At 44.4% G+C, this 20,647-nt stretch overlaps 1 protein-coding gene across 5 annotated transcripts in view; it reads left to right on the forward strand.

Annotated features, from left to right (window-relative positions):
• The first annotated feature begins 634 nt into the window (after nucleotides 1-634).
• The window catches only part of CD164L2 (CD164 molecule like 2), a 184,075-nt gene continuing 164,062 nt past the window's right edge, over nucleotides 635-20,647 (forward strand). Inside the window, exon 1 of one of the 5 annotated variants that reach the window (XM_069225044.1) lies at nucleotides 635-887. In XM_069225044.1, the coding sequence (XP_069081145.1) occupies nucleotides 800-887 (88 nt within the window). In that variant the 5' untranslated portion in view covers nucleotides 635-799. Of the gene's footprint in view, nucleotides 888-12,277; nucleotides 12,523-20,647 lie in introns of those variants that run through there. The other 4 variants (XM_069225047.1, XM_069225046.1, XM_069225049.1 and 1 more) reach the window with 4 other exon arrangements.

Raw genomic sequence — 20,647 nt, forward strand, 5'->3', positions numbered from 1 at the left:
CCTGCCCCTTCTGCTCACACCTACAGCTTTCTGCTTTCTCTCATTCTGACCTCTTTCGTTTTTCTCTTCCTCCGTCTTTCCCAAGCGTGTCTTTTGCTCACAGCAACTGCTTGAGGCAGAAGACTAAGCGCCAGCCCTCAAAAATAAGTGCCGGTGGTCAGCACCGGAAGCAACAAGCACAAATTAAGCACTGGGTACAGTGCAATCCTATCCCCTTTCCAAGGGTTATAGTGTCCCCATCCCCTCACCGACGGTCCGCGACTGACTCCCCCATGCCGTTCACCCTACCCACAGCCCAGTGGCATGGCAAGAGTGTCAAGGCCCTAAGACAAGTAAGGGAAACCATATCGATCCCACCCTTTTGTAGTAAAAGACAGATCCAGTTGAAGTGATGAGCACCTCACACCCGCAGGCCCTGGCACCGCCCACTGCACCTACTGCACTGTTGATGGCCAGCCTAGTGCCAAACCCATGTCCCGATGGAGGCCCCCACAGTCCTACTCTCCTCCCCAGGTATCTTGTGTCCTCCTCCTCTTCCATCACTCTCCCCCCTCCGCGGCCCAGGTCCCGCGGGGCAGCCCACGGCTCAGCCGCGTGCACAGGTATCAGGTGCTCGCCTGGACCGCATCCAGCCTCTCCGTTTACTCTCGAGCGGGATCGCTTTACAGCGTATCAGGTTTGTGCACCTGAAAAACAACCCGCGCTGGTCAGAGAGGAAGACGGAAGCACCAACCCCTCCAGCTGCTGTCCACGGTTCGAGCACTAACCAGGGCCCTCAGCTCGGGCTTCACCAGGAAAGATGCCACTCAGGGTCGGACCCCCGCTCTGCGTTTCAGTGGCACTGTTGTTCCTCCTGGCGGTGGGCAGCGCCTCTTCGGTGACAGTAGGTAAGGCCTAGAGGTGCTGAGGCAGGAGGGGTACAGAGCGGGGCTGAGGCAGGTACAGCATCGCGAGGATCGGCACCTTGTAGGGTAGAGCAGGCTAAGGTACCGAGGGGAGCGGCCTGCTAGGATACACAAGAGGGATTGGTATGGTAACCAGGGCGAGTTAGGTTAATAGAGCCAGAAATTGCACCAGGGTTAAAGTGCCAGTTAAGGTACGAGGGGGAGTAGGGGTAGTTAGTGTGCACGAAACAAGTTCTTAACCACCACAACGGGGTGCATGGCCAGGGAGGGCACAAAGGGAGCAGGGTGAGGCCGAGTACAGAAGGAGCAAGACATGGCATGGTGCAGAGTGGAGCAGGGCATGGTGTGGTATGGTGGGGAGCAGGACCTAGTGTTGTAACGAGGGGAGCCGTGCTCGGTGTGGTATCGAAGGGAACAGAACATTGTGTACTATTTAGGGGAGCAAGTCCTGGTCTGCAGGAGCAGGGACTGTGTGGTGTCCAAGGGAGCAGCCTCTAGTGTTGTCCGGAGGGGAGCAGGGCCTGGTGTGGTACCGAGAGGAACACTGCTTGATGTTGTACTGAGGGGAGCAGGTCCGTGTGTAGCGTTGTGGGGAGCAGGGCCTGGTGTGGTACCGAGAGGAACACTGCTTGATGTTGTACTGAGGGGAGCAGGTCCGTGTGTAGCGTTGTGGGGAGCAGGGTCTTGGTGTGGTACGCAGGGAAGCAGGGCCTTGTAGGATGCCCAGGGGCAGGGTGGTGATGTGAAATCAGCAGGTAGGTGCATGGCCGATAGAATACCTACAGGTGCAAGATAGGTGGTGGGGCACAGGGGAGCACTTAGAGCAGGGCCCCTGGAGAGCCTCAGATCCGTGCCTCAGCTGGCACGATCCCGCCGACAGACAGGAATTGATGGAAGCAGAGTCCAGCTTCAGGTAAAATGTGGGGGGTTCTGGCTCCTGCCCTGGAACTGAGAGGCTCAGATCTAGCTCCTTCTTAGGGCACCGGTGGGATCAGAACTAGGCCTCGAATTTTTGAAGGGCAACTGGGTCAGGGAGGCTGGCCAGGGAATACCACCCGGTCTCAGAGGAGGTGCCAGGAGGGGCAGAGTCCATCCTGAAGTGGGGCACTGAGGACAATGCAGTTAGCAGTTCTACCCAGGCGATAGGGCCGTTGAGGTTCTGATGGGAGCGTGTCTGGGTACCGAGGGGCACAGAACCAGAGACAGCAGTGGGTGAAAGAGTGGTGGAGAGGGATCAGTCAGGAATGCTACTGAGCTCAGCAGGGCACTCGGTGGCAGGAGTAGGTTAGTACCGAGGGGCTCAGATGGAGGAGAATATTTATATATAGCTGACTTACTCTCACGCAGCTGTTCCTCGGGACAATCCCTGCCACCGCTGGGAGCAATTCCAATGCTCGAGGCCAATTAGTCTCGAGGGACAGTAACTTCTTCTGGGTGAGAGAAGAAGGGAATGAGGACCAGGCTTCGAAAGAAAGGGGCAAGAAGGAGAAAATAGATGGATATAGGGCAAGAAGAGCAGAGGAAATAGAAAAGTAAAGCACATTGGTAATGAGAGACAGAGAAAGACAGGCGCTGCAGAAACCACAGACAAATTCGCTTTGAGTCAGCTATCCAGGTGAAAGAAATATTATAAATACAAATGCAAATACCTGCTCCAGTAGCAAGCGTAAATGTACAAAATGGCCAGAACAATATGCGGTGGTAAATTGGGGCAGTGTAATTCCCGCTTTTGGGATTACCAGGTGCCAAAGCAGCAGGCCAAACGTTACTTTCGAAGCCGATAAAATGTATTTGGACCCCAGCAAAGTCAAAGGCAGGAGAGAGGCCCGGCCTCCCTGCAGGACAGGAGGACATCCACCTAGCCCACAGTCTGTCCCACCCCCCAGTAAACCCAGGTGGTAAACTAGAGTGGAACTGTCCTCGGAATCAGGGATGACCATTCAGATGTGAATGTAGTAATTTTGGGCCTGCATGCCCTTTCCCCATTTCAGGGGCAATATTTAGTCGTGGCACAGTGCCGGAGGAGGGATGGGGGAGATGGGGTAAATACCACCTGGAATCGGTCATTGATGATACTGTACTTTCGACACTCCTGAGCCATGCAAGTTGCAGTCACCGTCTTAGTGAGGTGCTATGCTGTCTACTGGTTCGGGTTTCGGTAAAGACTACTTCTATTATCATTTTTCTGATGCCCCTTAGTGCCATGTTAGCACATGTTCTATCCCCTACAGCCACATGAGCCCTCCACTCTCTAGGGTCCCATTATGGAGACTTCAAGGCCCATATTTATACTTTTTAGCGCCGCATTTGGGTCATTTTCTGACAAAAAAGCGGCGCAAACTTACAAAATGTAATTGTATTTTGTAGGTTTGCGCCAAAAAATGATGCAAATGCGGCGCTAAAAAAGTATAAAAATGGGCCAAAATCTCTTCCACGCTGGGCCCAAGTAGATTGCTCCGAGCTTTGGTGTTAATTGCTACACCGGCCTCAGAAATAGCTCAGAAAACTGGACACATGCCTAGAGTGGCACTAAACAGAGAGGGGTCAGTGTCTGATGGCAACCGGGCTCACATAATTGGGCTGGCTTAGGGGTGTAACGTAAGCACCTGCAGCCCCTGCGGTGCAGAGTTGGGGAGGGGTGGAAGGGTCTCAACCCTTTAGGGGGTGCCAACCCTTCAACGGGGCCCCTTCAGCCCAACGCTAATAGATATCTGTGAGAGATAGGAGACTCGGGGGTCTCCTCGTGGGCCCCTCACAACATTCTGCAGGGGTCCCATCAGTTTGCGTTACCCCACTAGGCGAGCTCAGTACAAGTGAAGCAGCCCAATGAGACATTGGGGACATGGTACCAGCAGGCGCTATGCAGAGTAGGTATATCCTTGCCAAAATCAAGAAGGAGAACTTTGTGAGGTATGCTTCTCATGGTGTTATTACCACGGGAAGCACAGGAGAGCTTTTACTGTTGTGTGTTAAGAAGTATTACTGTGGGGATGTGTGACTCGGAGACGTATTGAGAGATAGTAGGGGACTTTGCTACCGAGGCGGCTCCTCCGTTAGGGCCAACAGGGGTACCTGCAAAACCTTTAATCCTTCATTTATTATCGTTTTCTTTTAAAGTGGCGGGCCATGGGGGTGACGAGCAGTAAGTGGGAGTGCACAGCACTCTCCCTTAGAGCGCATGTGTGTTTGGCTGGCTGTCTCGGGTCGGCCAAACATACATGTGCTGTAGGCTCTCTCTAGACCAGCAACACCGTTGCCGGGCTGGAGAGAGCATGCACAGGCTCCCATGTGCCTGCCTGCAGCAGAGGAGTGGCATGGCGGCAGAGAAGGTAAGTGTTTCTTTAAAAAATGTAATACATTTATTTCCCCCCCTAACCCCCGCGCGCCTCGTTGCCACTTCCACGTCCAGCGAGCCGCTCCTGCTTTGCTGTGAGGGAAATTGAGGGCAAAATTGTGAGAGACACTGGGGATGTGTTTTTGTGGAGGTGTAGGAGGTGTGTAAGTTATTGGAGGTTGTCTGTGAGGAGCACTGATGTATGTGTCCTAGCAAGAGGTATTGGGAACGGTTTTACTGTTAGATTTATTAGTGGCATTACCATAACAAGTTTTACAGTTACAGATATTAGCAGCATTACCATGAAGGTTTTGCGGTTACAGGTATTAGCGGCATTACCCTGAAGGTTTTATGGTTACAGTTATTAGCGGCATTACCATGAAGGTTTTATGGTTACAGGTATTAGCGGCATTATCACAAAGGTTTTATGGTTACAGTTATTAGTGGCATTACTATGAAGTGTTTACGGTTACAGGAATTAGCATCATTACCATGAAGGTTTTATGGTTAGAGGTATTAGTGGCATTACCATGAAAAGTTTTACAGTTAATTAGTGGTATTACCATGAAAGTTTTACAGTTAGACGTATTAGTGGCATTACCATGAAATGGTTTACAGTTAGAGGTATTAGTGATATTACCATGAACGTTTTTGCAGTTAGAGGTTTTAGCAGCATTATCATGAAAAATGTTAAGGATAACGTTATCATTAAAGGTTTTACAATTACAGCTATTGGCAGTGTTACCACGAAAGGTTTTATAGTTAAATATATTAGCAGCATTACCATGAAAGGTTTTACGGTAAGAGGTATTAGCAGCATTGCCATGAAAGGTTTTACAGTCAGAGATATCGGAAGCAGGTAAGGTTTTACTGTTATAGGTGTTAGTGGTATTACCATGAAAAGTTGTTTGGTGAGCGGTATTAGTGGTATTACCATGAAAGGTTTACTGATAGGCTTACTAGCGGCATTACCATGATCAGCTTTATGGTTAAAAGTATTACCATAAAAGATTTTACTGTTAGAGGTATTAGCGGTATTACCATGAACAATTTTACAGTTAGAAATATTAGCAACATTATTATGAAAGGTTTTATGATTAGAGGTATAAGCAGCATTACCATGTAAAGGTTTACAGTCAGAGACATTAACATGAAAGGTTTTACCATTAGAATTATTAGTGGTATTAACACAAAAGGTTTTACAGTTTGAAGTATTAGTGATATTACCATGAAAGGTTTTATGCTTAGGGGTATTAGTGGTATTACCATGAAAGGTTTTACTGTTAGACTTATTAGTGGCATTACCTTGAAAGGTTTTACGGTTAGAGGTATTAATGGTATTACAGTGGAACGTTTTACGGTTAGAGGTATTAGCGGCATTACTATAAAAGATTTTAAGGTTTAAGTTATTAGCGGCAGTACCATGAAAAGATTTACAGTTAGATGTATTAGTGGCATTACCATGAAAGGGTTTATGGTTAGAGGTATTAGTGATATTACCATGAAAGGTTTTTAAGTTAGAGGTATGTGCAGCATTCCCACAAAAGGTTTTGTGGTTAGAAGTATTAGTGGCATTACCATGAAATGGTTTACAGTTAGAGGTATTCATTATATTACCTTGAAAGGTTTGATGGTTAGAAGCATTAGTAGCATTACTACAAAAGGTTTTGAGGATAGAACTATTAGCGGCAATACCATGAAAAGGTTTACAGTTAGAGGTATTAGTGGTAGTACCATGAAAGGCTTTAAGGTTAGAGGTATCAGTGGTATTATCATGAAAGGCTTTATGTTAGAGGTATTGTAGGAGAAGGTATACTACGTTATTAGGTGTGAATTGGATGCTTTTTCTATTAGGCCAGACCAAGTCGGGACTGACCACCACATGCATGGTCGTGTGCCATGGCACGGTGTATTTGAACCTGTGCAGTCTGTTGTCAGGGGTAAACTGCACAACAGGGAAATTACGGAGTTCCTGACAGGGCATTCAGGGCCGCTTAGAGGCCAGTGTGGCAGAGGCAGTCAATCGGGAAACTCTGACCTGCTGGTTAACCATAAATTCAAGTGAAAGTCCTACTTGGGAGATGGGAGCTGTGCAAATTACTCCAATGTGCAAACGTAGGCTGTTGGTAGCCTAGAGATGGGAACTAAGCAGTTGACGCCATTGTCAAAAGTTGGCATTCTTGTAGCATAACTAGTCATACAGGGGAATGATTACTTGCATGTGTTGATCATTCTCCTCAAACACATGAAAGTGTTCAAACAAACTCTGTCTGTGAATATTAAATATGAAACTATACACTCACAGCTTTATTCCAGTTCCTTCTACGAGGAAGCTGAAGTCGGTACATAGTTTCTGCTATCAGTACCTTTATTCCTCAAGTTGGTACATTGTCACAATAAATCAAGCTCTTTATTCTCTTCCTTATTTCCATTTTTTTGTTTTTTTTTGTTTGTTTTGTGTCCTTTTATTGAACCTTACATTTTTCCTTGCAGATGATCCCAGAGTATATACTTTTTCTGAATGTGTGCACTTGTAAAAATCAAAATGCTGCAGGAAGCAGTTGCACACAGACGAAGCAAGTGAATGCGTGACCATTATAACACTAAAAATATATATTTAGTTGACTTGGAAAGACAAAGGGGCATATTTAGGAGCCCCTTGTGCCACCTTAGAACCGCATTAACATCATTTTTTAATGCAAAGGCAGCGCTAAGGTGGCCTTTTCCCCATGTCATATTTACAAAGTGGTGCGATACATGCATCACGCAACTTTGCAACACCTTGCACCACATTATGCCTGCGCCAGGCAAAATGTATGCAAGGGGTGCATTCCGGTGCTACGAGACCCACAAAAATGGCACAGTGAATTTTAACAGATTTCACTGTGCCATTTTTGGCATAATTTTCAACGCCTGCACAGACCAGGCGTTAACATGAAGCACCCATAGAAACTTATCGGCCTCCTCGCACTTTGCTACACTAGCATCAACATTTTTGATGATAGTGTAGCAAAGCCCAACAATAGCATCAAAAATGTTGATGCAATTGTACTAATAACTGGTTCGCAGTATTATAAATCCGGCACAACATGGCGTCGTTAGGTGCTGTAAGGAGTGCAGAAAAAGTGGTGCATAAGCTCTGATGCACCACTTTTTTTTATAAATATGAGTCAAAGTTGCATATATTGCACAAAAGATCAATGAAATAAAAACTTAAGGTAATAGTATCTCTTGGTAAGATTCTTTGTCCTTAAGTGAAGACAAATACTTATGAACATAAAAATCGAACTTAATATGGCAAAACTTGAGTTTTGTGGTTTCAAGAACTAAAGTTTTTGGACCAGATATAAGAAAAGTGGCGCTTCTCTTTTCTTGCGCCCCATTGTGCCCCCCCTAACACCAACATGTGTGAGCTGTATTAATGATACGGTGCACCATGGCACACGTTAGGATCAATAGCGTCATCCTTTCTGACGCTACAGTTGTACTTTGCAGTATTAGCTCAAAAATGTTGGCGCTAATCCTGCACAGTACATAAAGGCCCATTATAAACAATAGTGTGTCTCAATTTAACGCCTGCACTGAGCAGGTGTTAAAAATGACAAGAAAAATGGTGCAATGGAATCTCATAGATTCCACTGTGCCACTTTCGTCAACATCCTAATGGAGGAACGCCCCCTTGCATATATTATACCTGGTGCAGGCATAATGTGGCACAAGGATTTACAAAGTGGCACAATACGTGCATTGTGCCACTTTGTCAATTTGGTGCGACGTTTTTGCCAACCTAATGCCACATTAGCATAAAAAAATTACGCTAATGTGGCGCTAGGTGGTGCTAGGCCCTTAGTTCATTAATATTACAGCTTCTCTCTTGTTAGTGCCTTGTAGAAGTCTGCACAGTAGCGGCAGGCACTGCATATGTCAAGGAGGGGGGCAGCGTGGGGTGGCATTGGACGATGGAGGAAACATTTTTTAATTAACAACAAAGAAACTACTTACCTTTCGACTCCTGCTTCGTCACACTTCTGCTTCTGATGGTGTCCAAGCATTCGCTGGGACACCAGCACAGGCTCCCTAGCAATCCTGCCGCTGCTTACATGCTAAGCATAACACGTAAGCAGCTCCAGGATTGGTCTAAGCGACAGTCACTGCCACTCACACGCAAGCCTGGGGTCTGTGCAGTTTCTCCAGCCCGGCTGTGTATAGGGGAGTCTTTTGGTGTGAATTTTACAATATAACCAGAGATAAGTGCTTTGCATAGCTTTAATAAAATCTCAAGATATTACTCAAAGAGTTCTCAGATAAGCACACTGCACACGTGGAACACCCTCTCCTCCTGCCCAAGAGCTCAGTTATGCAGTGCTCAAAAATAAAAGCCACCTTTAAAAACAAGCACTGGCAAAGCCACTGAGTGCCGTTTTAATATGCCAATGTATGCAAGCAACATTAGTGCTTGTTAAAGCCAGACCCATGGGCTACACCACTGCTCAATGGTCAGTTGATATAGAGTGATCCAACATTATTATGCCTTCTCATAGGGGTCGTGGCATACTGCCCTTTGCCACCTTTTCCTCCTAAAGCTCCAGCAAGTTTGGACCGATCAGGTCCCAAAGTTCCACTGGGGACCATCACTGCCTGGGGCCTTGCCTCACTTGGAGGTCTTGGCTGCAACGTGTAGTTTGCCTGACATGAAAGGTGCTTTCTGGCCCTCTCTGTTTTCTTTTTCTTCTGCACCTTTGGCACTAATATGTTTGTTTATGTCATCCAGCTGACTGGAGCTCATTTTACCTATCTCTGGTCGCCGCCACAGGGAATCTCTCCATCACTTACATGGGATAAACAGATCTGTGAGCATTGACTCCTACCACAGACATACCATTTTGACTAGATTTATGTCTCTGTGAAGGAGGCCCAAAATGCAAAAATAAGTGGTAGAGGTCTGCTTAACATTTTCAAAATAAACCGGATACCCGCAAAACAAACTAATATTTAAAGACTCACATTTCCATTAACAGTCTATATCAAAAGTTTAGCAACGAATAATGATACTAATATTCATGTATCATTCGCCTTCAATTACATAATTATGCAAGTACTTCAGTGCCCCATATCGGAGTAGTAAGAACTATATAAATGTTGCAAAACGATACAATACAGTGCAATAAATAGTATTCTCTGGAAGATTTATCCAGTGATGTGTGTAGTTATTTTTCTTTCGATCTTCATGTATTTCTCATAAAAACACAAACAAGCATTGGAAAGGCCAATAGGTCTGGCTTTGTCGAGACTGCAATTTTTCCCTTCTTTCTTTTTTTACACATATACGCAACATGTAACAATGGAAAAACATGTAATAACCTAAAAATACTAGAGTGACCAAGCAGCCCGTATGTGCTAGCCCTAGCAATGTAGTGTTCTCTTGTGCAGATAGCTGTAATCATGTTATCATGCAAAGTGCTACCATTCAAAGTGCAACACACCTGATGGGTGATGTGGGCTATTTCATCACCCCATGCTGCATGCTGTGGTGGATTGAAGGAAAGTATGTTTGACTGCTGAATGGACAAAGAGTTCAAGAAGACTAAAACAAACTCCTTCCGTGTAGATACGTATGCATTTTTGTTGCGATTTCTTTGGAAAATAGTTTTTTCTAGGTTTAGTAAGTACAACAGAAAAAAGAACAGTATGAAAATTGCCCTAGTGGACTTCCGAAAGTAGGAAGTGTTGGGAAATCCTTATAGCTTTAAGAAGTCCGGCACAAAGCCAAGAAGTCTGGTGCTGGAAGGCCCGCATTTTATGTTCCTTTTTACAAACATATGCAGTAAGAAACAAAAATGAGGTGTATGCATATGTCTGCAAAAAAAGCACACAAAAAAGACCCATCACAAAAATGAATAAAAAAGAGCAGCTCTGTAACTTTGTGACATAGAACAAGCATTGGCATAGGTCCCTCCTTTGGGGCCTTATAGGTGTTGAGCCATGCAGCACATTATCCTGCATGCTGAGCCGCCGGGGATTGAAGAACGATACAATTGGTACACACTGGGTTATGCACCTTATTAGCATTTAGCCATGCAGCACATTATCCTGCATGCTGAGCCGCCGGGGATTAAAGAGCAATACAATTGCTACACGCTGGGTTATGCACCTTATAAGTGTTGAGCCATGCAGCACATTATCCTGGATGCTGAGCCGCCGGAGATTGAAGAGCGATACAATTGCTACACGCTGGGTTATGCACCTTATAAGTGTTTAGCCATGCAGCACATTATCCTGGGTACTGTGCAGCCAGGGATTGAAGAACGATACAATTGCTACACACAGAGTTATGCACCTTATAAGTGTTTAGCCATGCAGCACAATATCCTGGGTGCTGAACTGCTGGGGATTGAAGAGCAATACAATTACTACACACCGGGCCATGCAGTGGGCTTCAGAGAGTTCCTAACGAGAGCAAGTTCCTCAGGTATTTCATACATAAACCAATGCACGATCTACAATGTGGTGCTCTGTCTTTACAGGTGTGCTTTGCTGCCCGTCCAAGACATACACGTCTACCACAGCAGTCCCATTTTATCAGTTATTTTGAGACTATTAAAGTGACAATAACCAAACACTAGTGATAAACAACACAGTTTAGTATGCCAACACACTTGGCTATGTTGGTATCACATTGCTTCCGAATAAACCAATGCATCTTGTAATGCAACCCATGCGATGAATTGTTGCAGATAAATTAACAATCTCTGACACATTAAATAGCACCGTCTGCATTACAGATGACCCCTTTTATCTTTATTGTTCACACTTTCAAACTAGGGGAATGTAGACTCCACAGTGGTTCATAATTGTAGTGCAGTCATATTTTTGGCAGGCCACTGATTGCACTGAAGTACAGCTGAGCACAAACCACCGGAAGCTTGTGGCATGTTTTACATCCCCCAAGCATCTGCAGCTTATGAACCAAAATTTAAATGAATTTGACCACTGTATAGAGAGTAAATATGGATGCTTACATGTAGCTGTGTAAACAATATTGAAACAAAATACGAAAGGAAACAGTGCCATACTACGGCAATGGTTGAACTCTGGCGAATCCAAACAAAGTAGAGAAAGGAACAGTGGCGGCCCGTCCTTTAGGGAGGAGGGGCCACGCCTCCCACCTTTTGCCCCTCATGAAGAGTGTCTGTCAAGCTGAACAAAGGCCAGCCTGACAGACACTCCTCAGGTTCAGCACAGGCAGCCAGGAGTGAGACATGCCCTATTTGCGCAGACTCTTGGCTGCCTGAACTGAACTTTGCTGGGCTGAGGACATCACAGCTCCTATGGGCATGACCTTCTCGGCTCAGCAAAGGTGCCTCAGTGCCCTCCCCTGGGTGATGAGGAAAGCATCACCCATTGACTTCGACCTGGGTGCTTCAGGTTTAAGCCCTGAAGCGCCCAGGGCGAGTGTCAATCGGTGACACTTCTTCACAGAGTGGGGTGGGGTCAGCAGTCTCACTGACCCCATCCCACTCTGTGATGAGGTTGGTACGGCTGCCTTCCCTCATTGGCTGGAGGGAAGGCAGCAGTCCCAACCCTCCTGGGACCTGGAGGCTGAAGGTAAGTGCCTATGTGATGTTTTAAATTGAATGTTTGGTGCGCGAGTGCATGTTTGAAAGTTATGAGTGTTGTTAATGGATGTGCAAGCGTGCGTGTGTGAAAGAATGAGTGTGTGTGATGTTTTAAAATGAATGTTTTTTGCGTGCATGCATGTTAATGGTATGAGTGTTGTTAATGGATGTGCATGCGTGTCTGTGTGTGAAAGAATGAGTGTGTGTGTGTGTACTTCCCACCTGCCCCCCTCCCTCCTAAAGCTGCCGGCCGCCACTGGAAAGGAATCAATGCTGTAGTACCGGAATGGTTCAACTCCCTTCATGAAGCGTACAGAATCGGGTGAACAAAGAAGTCCTTTATAAACGCGTACAGGATGAGGCCAAGATTATGACGTACTGCTACCAGAATCTTGATGAGATGTGGGTGGGGAAGGGACAGTGCCAGTTGTGGAGGCATAGGCGTCAACCCAGTAGTTGTGAGTAGGATTGACTTGTTCGTAAGATCGGTGTTGTTTCGGAGCCCTGCCATGGATAGCCCTGCCGAGTGCACACATCTCGCGTAAAGCTAATTTCTTCTAACCCACACAAGGATTGGAAATTGTCATGCACAATGTTGGCAGCAGTTAAGCAACAAGTAACGTGACTGGAGGGATGATGGACCAGGACGGGGGCACCACGCACAAGGGTAAGTGGGAGGGGTTGAATGTGGCACAACATACATAGCTGCCGACTTTGGGACTGAGGGACCGTGTTTGAGTCTCAGTGTCACCTCTGCCTGATCGCAATAAATAAAATTAAACAATATCGCAACAAAATAGGAAATGTGGCGCAACATACAGAGCTGCAGACTTTGGGACTGAGGAACCTGGTTTGAGACTCAAGGTCAACAATGCCCCATTGTAATAAATAAAATTAAACAACATCGCAACAAAATAGGAAATGTGGTGCAACATACAGAGCTGCTGACTTTGGGACTAGGTAACCAGATTTGAGTCTCGGCGTCAACTCTCCCTGATCGTAACAAATAAAATGAAACAATATCAAAACAAAATAGGAAAGAAAACATTGGCATACTAGTCAATGGTTGATCGCTAGTGTATTGAAGCAAAATACAGAAAGGAACAATGCCATCCTACGGCAGTGGTTGAATTCCCTTCATAAAGCATACAGGCTCGGGTGAACAAAGAAGCTCTTCGTGAATGTGTTCGGGTGAACACAGACAAAAAGAGTGTGTAAACAAACCATATATAGACAAAGATAAGGGGGACATCTAACAGGGGCAGTCACCATGAAAGTGAAAAACATATCCAAAGGCGGGACACATAGCAGCGTTTCACCAATGAAAAGAAAGACATGTAGAAAGGCACAGGAAGGAACCAATGAAAAGTGATGGGCATGTTTTTGCATATAAGGTGGTAGTTAATTTGAAAAATGTAGGTATGCAAAATGATAAATCCTCCGTGCAATTGGTCTGCAAAGTCCGTGCAATTGGTCTGCATGTGAATGATCGGATTCTAAGGCCTCTCATTAAACTGTTGACAATGTATATCCTTTGCCGGCTGATGTATATAATTTTACGCTGAATGGCACCTATATTAAGACCTTGAAAATGCTTACATTTTATGACAAATTGATCTAACTGTGACTGATTCACATATGAAACAACAATTAATATTCCCCATGTGCATTGGTGTCAGGCTGTCTCGTTTAGCAATATACGCTAAAAAATATACGATTCCGTCAGTAATGATGAACACATTTTGTCTGGAAACATATGGCAACATTCATATTTAAGAAAGTGGTACATTCTCAATGGTTGCTTATGTTAAAGGTAGAGATTATTTTGGTCATATTCACATTTTTAAGAGAAGCAGAGAAAAATTGGACTCGCCGCAGGAAATATTTTGTGGATATAAAATTGTTCCATAGTTATGATAATATATGACTTCCTTCTGAATGTTATAGTCAGTGCTTGAAATGGAAAAGTTAAAGTGCCGGTACTCTGTGCCAGAGTACCTGCTTGTTTCCGAGAAGTGCCGGTACTCTACAATTAAAAGTATTACGCTTTTCTTGAGCTGCGCCGGTACTCTCCCTCTCAAAATAAAAAAGTGCCGGTACTCAGTACCGGACAGTACCGGCCCATTTAAAGCACTGGTTATAGTGTTCAAAAGCACAAAATAAACGTACTTTCTGGGCAACCTTGAGATCTTAGCACACTCGAGTATGCCTGATTTAGAAAAGTACACAAGGCACGGCCTCGAGTCACCTGGCATAACAATGTGCCGCTGACGGTAGAAACTAGAGCTTATGAATACCTGAAACAGACGAATAAGTACAGTGGAGACAAAATTGTAGCTTAACTTGTGGTCCTGTAAATGAGGGGGCACATCACAGCAACAGAACAAGGTCTCTGGTGTTACCCTGGACACCAGAACAAGCTATATCGATGCCACTGATGCTGCATCATAGACGTCGGCCCATATATATACTTTTTTAGCGCCGCTTTTGCGTCATTTCTTGACGCAAAAGCGGCGCAAATTTACAAAATACAATTGGATTTTGTAAGTTTGCGCCGCTTTTGCGTCAAAAAGCGGCGGAAATGCGGCGCTAAAAAAGTATAAATACGGGCCAATAGTATTTTGTGAGTTTGCGCCGCTTTTGTATAAAAAAGTACGCAAATGCGGCGCTAAAAAAGTTTAAATATGGGCCTTAGTGGTTGCGAAACAGGATTACCTGTGCTGTGCGACACTCAAGTGAGTGAGAATTGCAGCCCAAGCTAAGTGCAGTGCAAAATAGGCTCTGGAAGTGCAGCCCAGACTGAGTGCTGACCTGGAACGGGGCATTGACCTCAGGGGGGTGCTGTTTTGCGATTTAGAAGCACCTGCTGCCGAGTTCCTTGTGCTCCAGCTTTCAGTTAACAATATAAATGTCAAGATCGCTCTTGTGGTTAATGTTCTTGCAAGAGACAAAAATCAGAGTTTAGTCGAGTGGCAGTTTTGACCTGCCATAAAGTATCGCAGAGGAATAATGCCGCAAAGAACAGGTCTGTATTTTACGTGGATATCTGAGTGGATTAGTAAAGCCAGCCTTTACTAATGTGCTAAAAAAATGAAATGTATGTGAGAGGTTGTTATGGAGAGATGAGAGGCACTTTTCCTGCAGATCCACATAGCACATTAAAAAAAAAACTTAACAAATATATATTAAAGGACAAACTGACTCACAAGTCCAGACGCTTTTTAGGCATAATTCCGTTACTCACAATGAAGAGAGACTTTGCCAGGAGAGGGCTGACCTCGTTCCCCATTCAGTATGCTGCAATGGGCAGAAAATGTGAATGACACAGGCACAGGCTAATGAATGAATTCAGCTGGCAAGATATCTCTTTAAGTAAGCATTTTATACATATCATTTTAATAAAATAAAAAGGTCTTGGCTAACATCAGACCTACAAAGTTGGGCATTTGACTGACTGTCCTATGAAAATCAGACGTTTTGCACAAAGTTGATAACGTTGCTTACTCCCCATTTTCACCCTAAAAAAGTACCTTCAGTTGGAAACATATACAGGAATGGTGCCTTGGTGCCAATGTAAACATGTTTTTAACGCTACCTATCTAATCTGGCGTATTTTTTTCTTGGGAGACTTTCATCTAGTTTCAAAGCCAAGATTAAATGTATCAAGTGAAGCATACTTCTGGATTCACAGTAATATCGCCTCACAATTTCCAATCCAGTTTACAACGCGATACTAACACTCACAAGAAAATGTTATGCAGTTCTTAATTTGTAAATAAAAAGGTGCCAGTGCCGTAAAGCCTCCTCTTAAACATGCGGCTGCTACAATTAAATGTGCGGGCACTGCGGCAGCATAAACCCGAAGCCATCTCGGACCTCTTCAATCCATTTAAAGCCACTCCCTGCCCTTTCATCTCACATCTGCAGCTTTCTGCTTTCCCTTATTGTGCTGCTTTTTCGTTTTTCTCTTCCTCTATCTTTCCCAAACTTGGCTTTTGCTCTCAGCAAATGCCTGAGGCAGAAGAATAAGCCCCGGCTCTCAAAAATAAGTGCCAGTGCTCAGCACCGGAAACAACAACTACAAATTAAGCTCTGATGTTATGCCATAATAGCGACTGTGGTAAAAAAAAATGTGTGGAAATGACGGTAATCTGGAATTTCATAAAAGATGCATAATAAAAACGTACCACACCTCTAATTTTATAATAAGCAGATATTATAAATAAGAACACACAAGGAGATAAAGAGTTTCCGTAGATTTATTTGTTTGCATTTAAGTGCACACTTTCACGTTTAAAGTTATATGTTATATTTTGGATTGAGCATTGAAGGGCTCGCTTGCACTGTGACTTGCAGCATTTCCTGATCACGTGCACATTTGCCTTTGCCTAAAAAGAAGTGCACCTAAGTTCCAAGGATGCTGGGCCAAAATTTCACCCATGCGACTTTTCTTTCAATTCTTTATCCCTTTTCAACGTGTTTTAGTCCTCCTTGTTTATTTAAATTACATTTTCAGGTAAGAGTAATTCATGAACACTTTGTTCACTAAGGCCTTCATTACAAGAGGCCCGTTAATTTGTGATCCATTCACAAACACTTGTTTGCAGATGGATCACAAGTATAAGTGGGTTGAAGTGTTTTGGACCCAGTAATTACCAGGTGTTATGAAGCTCATGGTAATCGGTAAATTACAGCAGGCAAAACCTGCTAGAATTTAACAAGGGGAAAAGTCTAGTCTTCATCGAGACCTGCAGATTTTGGTGCGGTAAGAATCAAAATCTGCATGTTTTTCCCCAAAAATCTGAATATGCAATGTATATCGCATCCAATAAAATCCAAACACATCAGTGTTGGATTGTATTCATTGCGGTAATTATCCCTTAAAAATGCCGAACTTCTCATAATGAGGGCCACAAAATCATATTTTGCTGTAATGTGCATCAAATCTAAAAAAAAATCTTTCTTGTTTTAAGTACACCTGCCTAATAGGAAGAGCACATGCTGTTCAAATAAAACTATGTGTTATTGTTAATGTACATTCAATTTTAAAATGTTGTTGCAAGCGAATGGCAGCCACATTTCGGCACTGGCATTTTTTTATTTTTATGACTTACTTGCAATAAAATAATGTACCATTGCACTTTGGTCTGCAAAGGCCCAGGCACGAGCCTTAAGTAGAACTTTATTTGAAGTTGTCTGTATTAATTCTTACCATGTCCTTCTGTCTCTGCTCACTTTATTTATCACTCAAGAGTCACTACAGCAGAGATAGAACACATTTTATAGTTCTTTCTTCCAACATTTACTGTTTAAAGTATGTACTGATAAGATGAAAAACAGCTTTAGGTGATGTTTCAAATTTTTGAATGGACTAGTACATTAAAATTTCGCTTTTGCCGGTATAAAACCGGCATGGGGGCTACCCTATATGCCAGGTGTGACACAGTTATTTAAGTCAATCATTTTGTACTCTTAGTCTAAAGCAGAGGTCTTCAAACTCTCAATGACGGGTCGGTCCCTTTATGGAGCTTTTCACAAAAAGTTTTCCAATCTTCTCCAAACTTCTGGATCTTCTTCCAGAAGGTTTTTGAAAGTCCTTTAGGAGTCCACGGCTCACCCCATGGTTCCAGAAGCGCAGAGTTGCTCCTTTAGGGTTACGACTTCAACTCTCAGAATGCACCTGGCTCAAACTCCAAATTGGCCACTGGACAGTGGTCAGCTGGTCAGTTTCTTCAGGATTTAATGCAGGGGACTCTGGTTATCTATTTTTCACCTGTAGCAAGCAGGGAGTCCCTTCTGGGAACAGTTGGAGCCAGGCAAAGTCCTTTTGTGGTAAAGCCCAAGTGTGCAGCTCGTGCAGTCCTTCAGAGTGCAGTATCCAGGTGCAGGTCAGGGGTCCAGCAGGGCAGTCCTTCTTCTTCTGATGTTCTTCGTTGTAGGGATCCGAGGTGTGGGAGAAGCTCTGCCATACTTATCCTTGCTCTCGGTTGGAAAGCAGAGGGTCCTGGTTGTCCAATCACAGGCAGGCTCCTTGTCCCTTTGATGACCACTTCCTGGGAAGTGTGGCAAAAGCCAATCCCAGGGAGAAACATTCTTCAAAATTCCCACATGGCTGAAAGTGATTTTTGGAGGTTAGATCTGGCTGAGCCCACCCACTAGTGTTGCTAAAAATCCTAAACACACCCCTCTCCTAATCTAATCAAGAGGGCACCTAATTGTCTGGGGTTGCAGGAAGTGGGGGAGGTCCTGAGCTGCTCCAAATGTCCTTCTCTGCCTTTGAAGACCAGTTTGGCAGCTATACCCACATCCTGTTTCACCATCTGCTGAGGCAAATCTCCTCCCCCAGGCACATCCTTTGTGTTCAGCCCAGGCCACTTCACACCTAATCAAGGCAGCCTGGCTTGGCTACCAGAAGCTCGCCAATCAGGGAGGGGCACTACAGAGCTGAAGTTGGCAACTTTCAGGTAGAGCTTTAAAACTCCTTACCTGAACTAGTTATATTAAATCCAACAATTTGTAAGTTGTGGGATTTATTATAACAATTAATTTGATACCAAACTCAAGGTATCTAACACTTATGGGGCCTTTGTTAATTAAAATAAAGTCTCCCCATTTTAGCCTATTGGGGCCATTCCCTACAGTGAGGGAAAAACAAAGTTGGTTATTTTACCTCACCAGGGCTTATAATACAATTTTTATAAGGTCCCTGCTTATGGTTGCATGGCACCCAATCCTAGGCGCGCATAGGGCACACCTTAGGGGTGACCTATATGTAAAAATGAGGTAGTTTAAGACTTTGGTAAATACTTTTAATTCTGAAGCTGAATTTGCATATAACTTTAGTTTAAAAACACTCAGCAAGGCAGGCCGGCCTTTAAAAGGACACTGGGCACCTCATTAGTGCACCTATGAGTGCACTACTTATGCTGGGGTCCCTAAACCTACAGGCTCTACCAGATACTAGGGACGTTTAGGTAGGCTGATACTGCTAATTATAATTAGCCTAATTTTCATATCCACTTTACACAGGGCACTGGCCCTGGGACTGGTAAGCAGTACCCAGGGCACAGCCAAGCGTCAGTAACCACCACTATCTGTCCAAAAAGTTTGGGGGTGACCAGGACAAAAAGGCAGACTTTCCTACAACTCAGTTTTGACCTTTTTTGGTTCTTCACCACGTCCTGTTCTTCCAACACTGAAAATAATTGACATTTGGGTCAGAGTAGTCACCCAACACCTTCATCATGTTTATTGTACCAGGCGCTGAGCATGGTGGGTTGCATATACAGAGCAGCAAGTTGTTAGCATATAGTGAGTTACACTGTTTCTTCCCCATGTCCCATCAGAGCACTTTGAAGAATGGTTCAGTAAATGTTGTGTAGGCACCGGAGACCTGTTGGCTATGAAGGAGCTCTGGCCTGATGTTTTCATCCTGCATAAGCGTGAGCAGCCTGGTTGCTAAATCTTGTGCTAATATCTTTCTCTTATAAGTCACAGAGCTCGAGCAATGACACACATTCGCCCTTCGGCACTGGGAATTAGTGACCCTTTTAGAGAATTCCTAAAGCAATTGGAGTAAATACGGGGTGGGGCTTTTTCCCCATTTTTTGAAAAAAATGCCAGAAGTTAACTTAGTCCTGCTGTCTTCCCTGACCGTGTTTGCCCTAATATTTCCTTTAATTCCTCAAACGTATTATTTGATGCCTATCTATGAAGCATGGCCCCTGAAGGAACCTTAACATTACCTCGTGTCCACCTCGCCCCTTCTCCCCCTTTCTATTGGTCCCGTTCTCCTCTTCCCAGACTGTTCTCTTTATCCACAAATTACAAATGACGGTCCCAACATTTCCCCCCAGACGTCATGCGCAGCAGTTCATTTAGACATCCTTTTCCATTATTCCATCCAGAACCACACGTCCCCGCAACATCCGACTTTTTGTTATTCTGAAAGATCAGGTGTCCACTTCGCCTCGAGTCTGACAGCTCCTTCTGTTTGGCCCTCGATGGCCACAGACGGTTTAGCTCCTCTCACGCCCATTTCGGACTGACCTTTCATGTGTCTTCGCTTCCTATTTAAACATTCGCCTGACGTTCCCCGTCGACCCCTTTTCTCTGCGAGCCGTGATGCAATTTTCTCTGGCCGACAAATCTTTCTTTCATTGCGATCCCAGTGGTTTAAATCCCTTCGGTCTGCGCTGCAACCCCAAGCCGCCTCTGGTGTCTGGAAAGAAGAAAGACTGTACATTTCACGTGCCCTTCACTTCTGCTGGGCCCCGCAGCATGTACTCCAGACTGAGAGCTCTGACATTCCTTGTTATATCTTCAAATGCTTTCTTCTGCATTTGTCTGCTCCTCATTTAATCCAGATTTCTAACACATTTTGAACAAATTAAAGGTGCTTTGTTTGCGTGCTGGTGGTCTGTGGAATCACTTCTTCGATGTTTTCAGTAACTTTTTTCCAATATTTGCTCCACAGCATACAGAGCAATGTGCATATTAGAAAGTCAGTGACAGAACTGCTGTGGTTATGGTTAGGTCAGATTTCCCTTTGAAAAGTATTTTTTATTCTCCTAATACGTTCGGCTCCGTTTGACGAATCTGGGTGAGGGAATATTTTCATAAATGTGGTACATCGTCGAATCCCAAGAAATCACTGAAATATACAGTTAAAAATGGAGTTCTGGTTAGGATTGGTTAAAACACCTAAATGAATGTGTGAAAAAACTGAATTTCACTTAAAAAACAGAACAGCTAAAGTACAGCTACGCTTACTTAAAAATAATGAAATGTAC

Source organism: Pleurodeles waltl, chromosome 3_1, assembly GCF_031143425.1.
Source record: "Pleurodeles waltl isolate 20211129_DDA chromosome 3_1, aPleWal1.hap1.20221129, whole genome shotgun sequence".
Lineage (NCBI taxonomy): Eukaryota > Metazoa > Chordata > Amphibia > Caudata > Salamandridae > Pleurodeles > Pleurodeles waltl.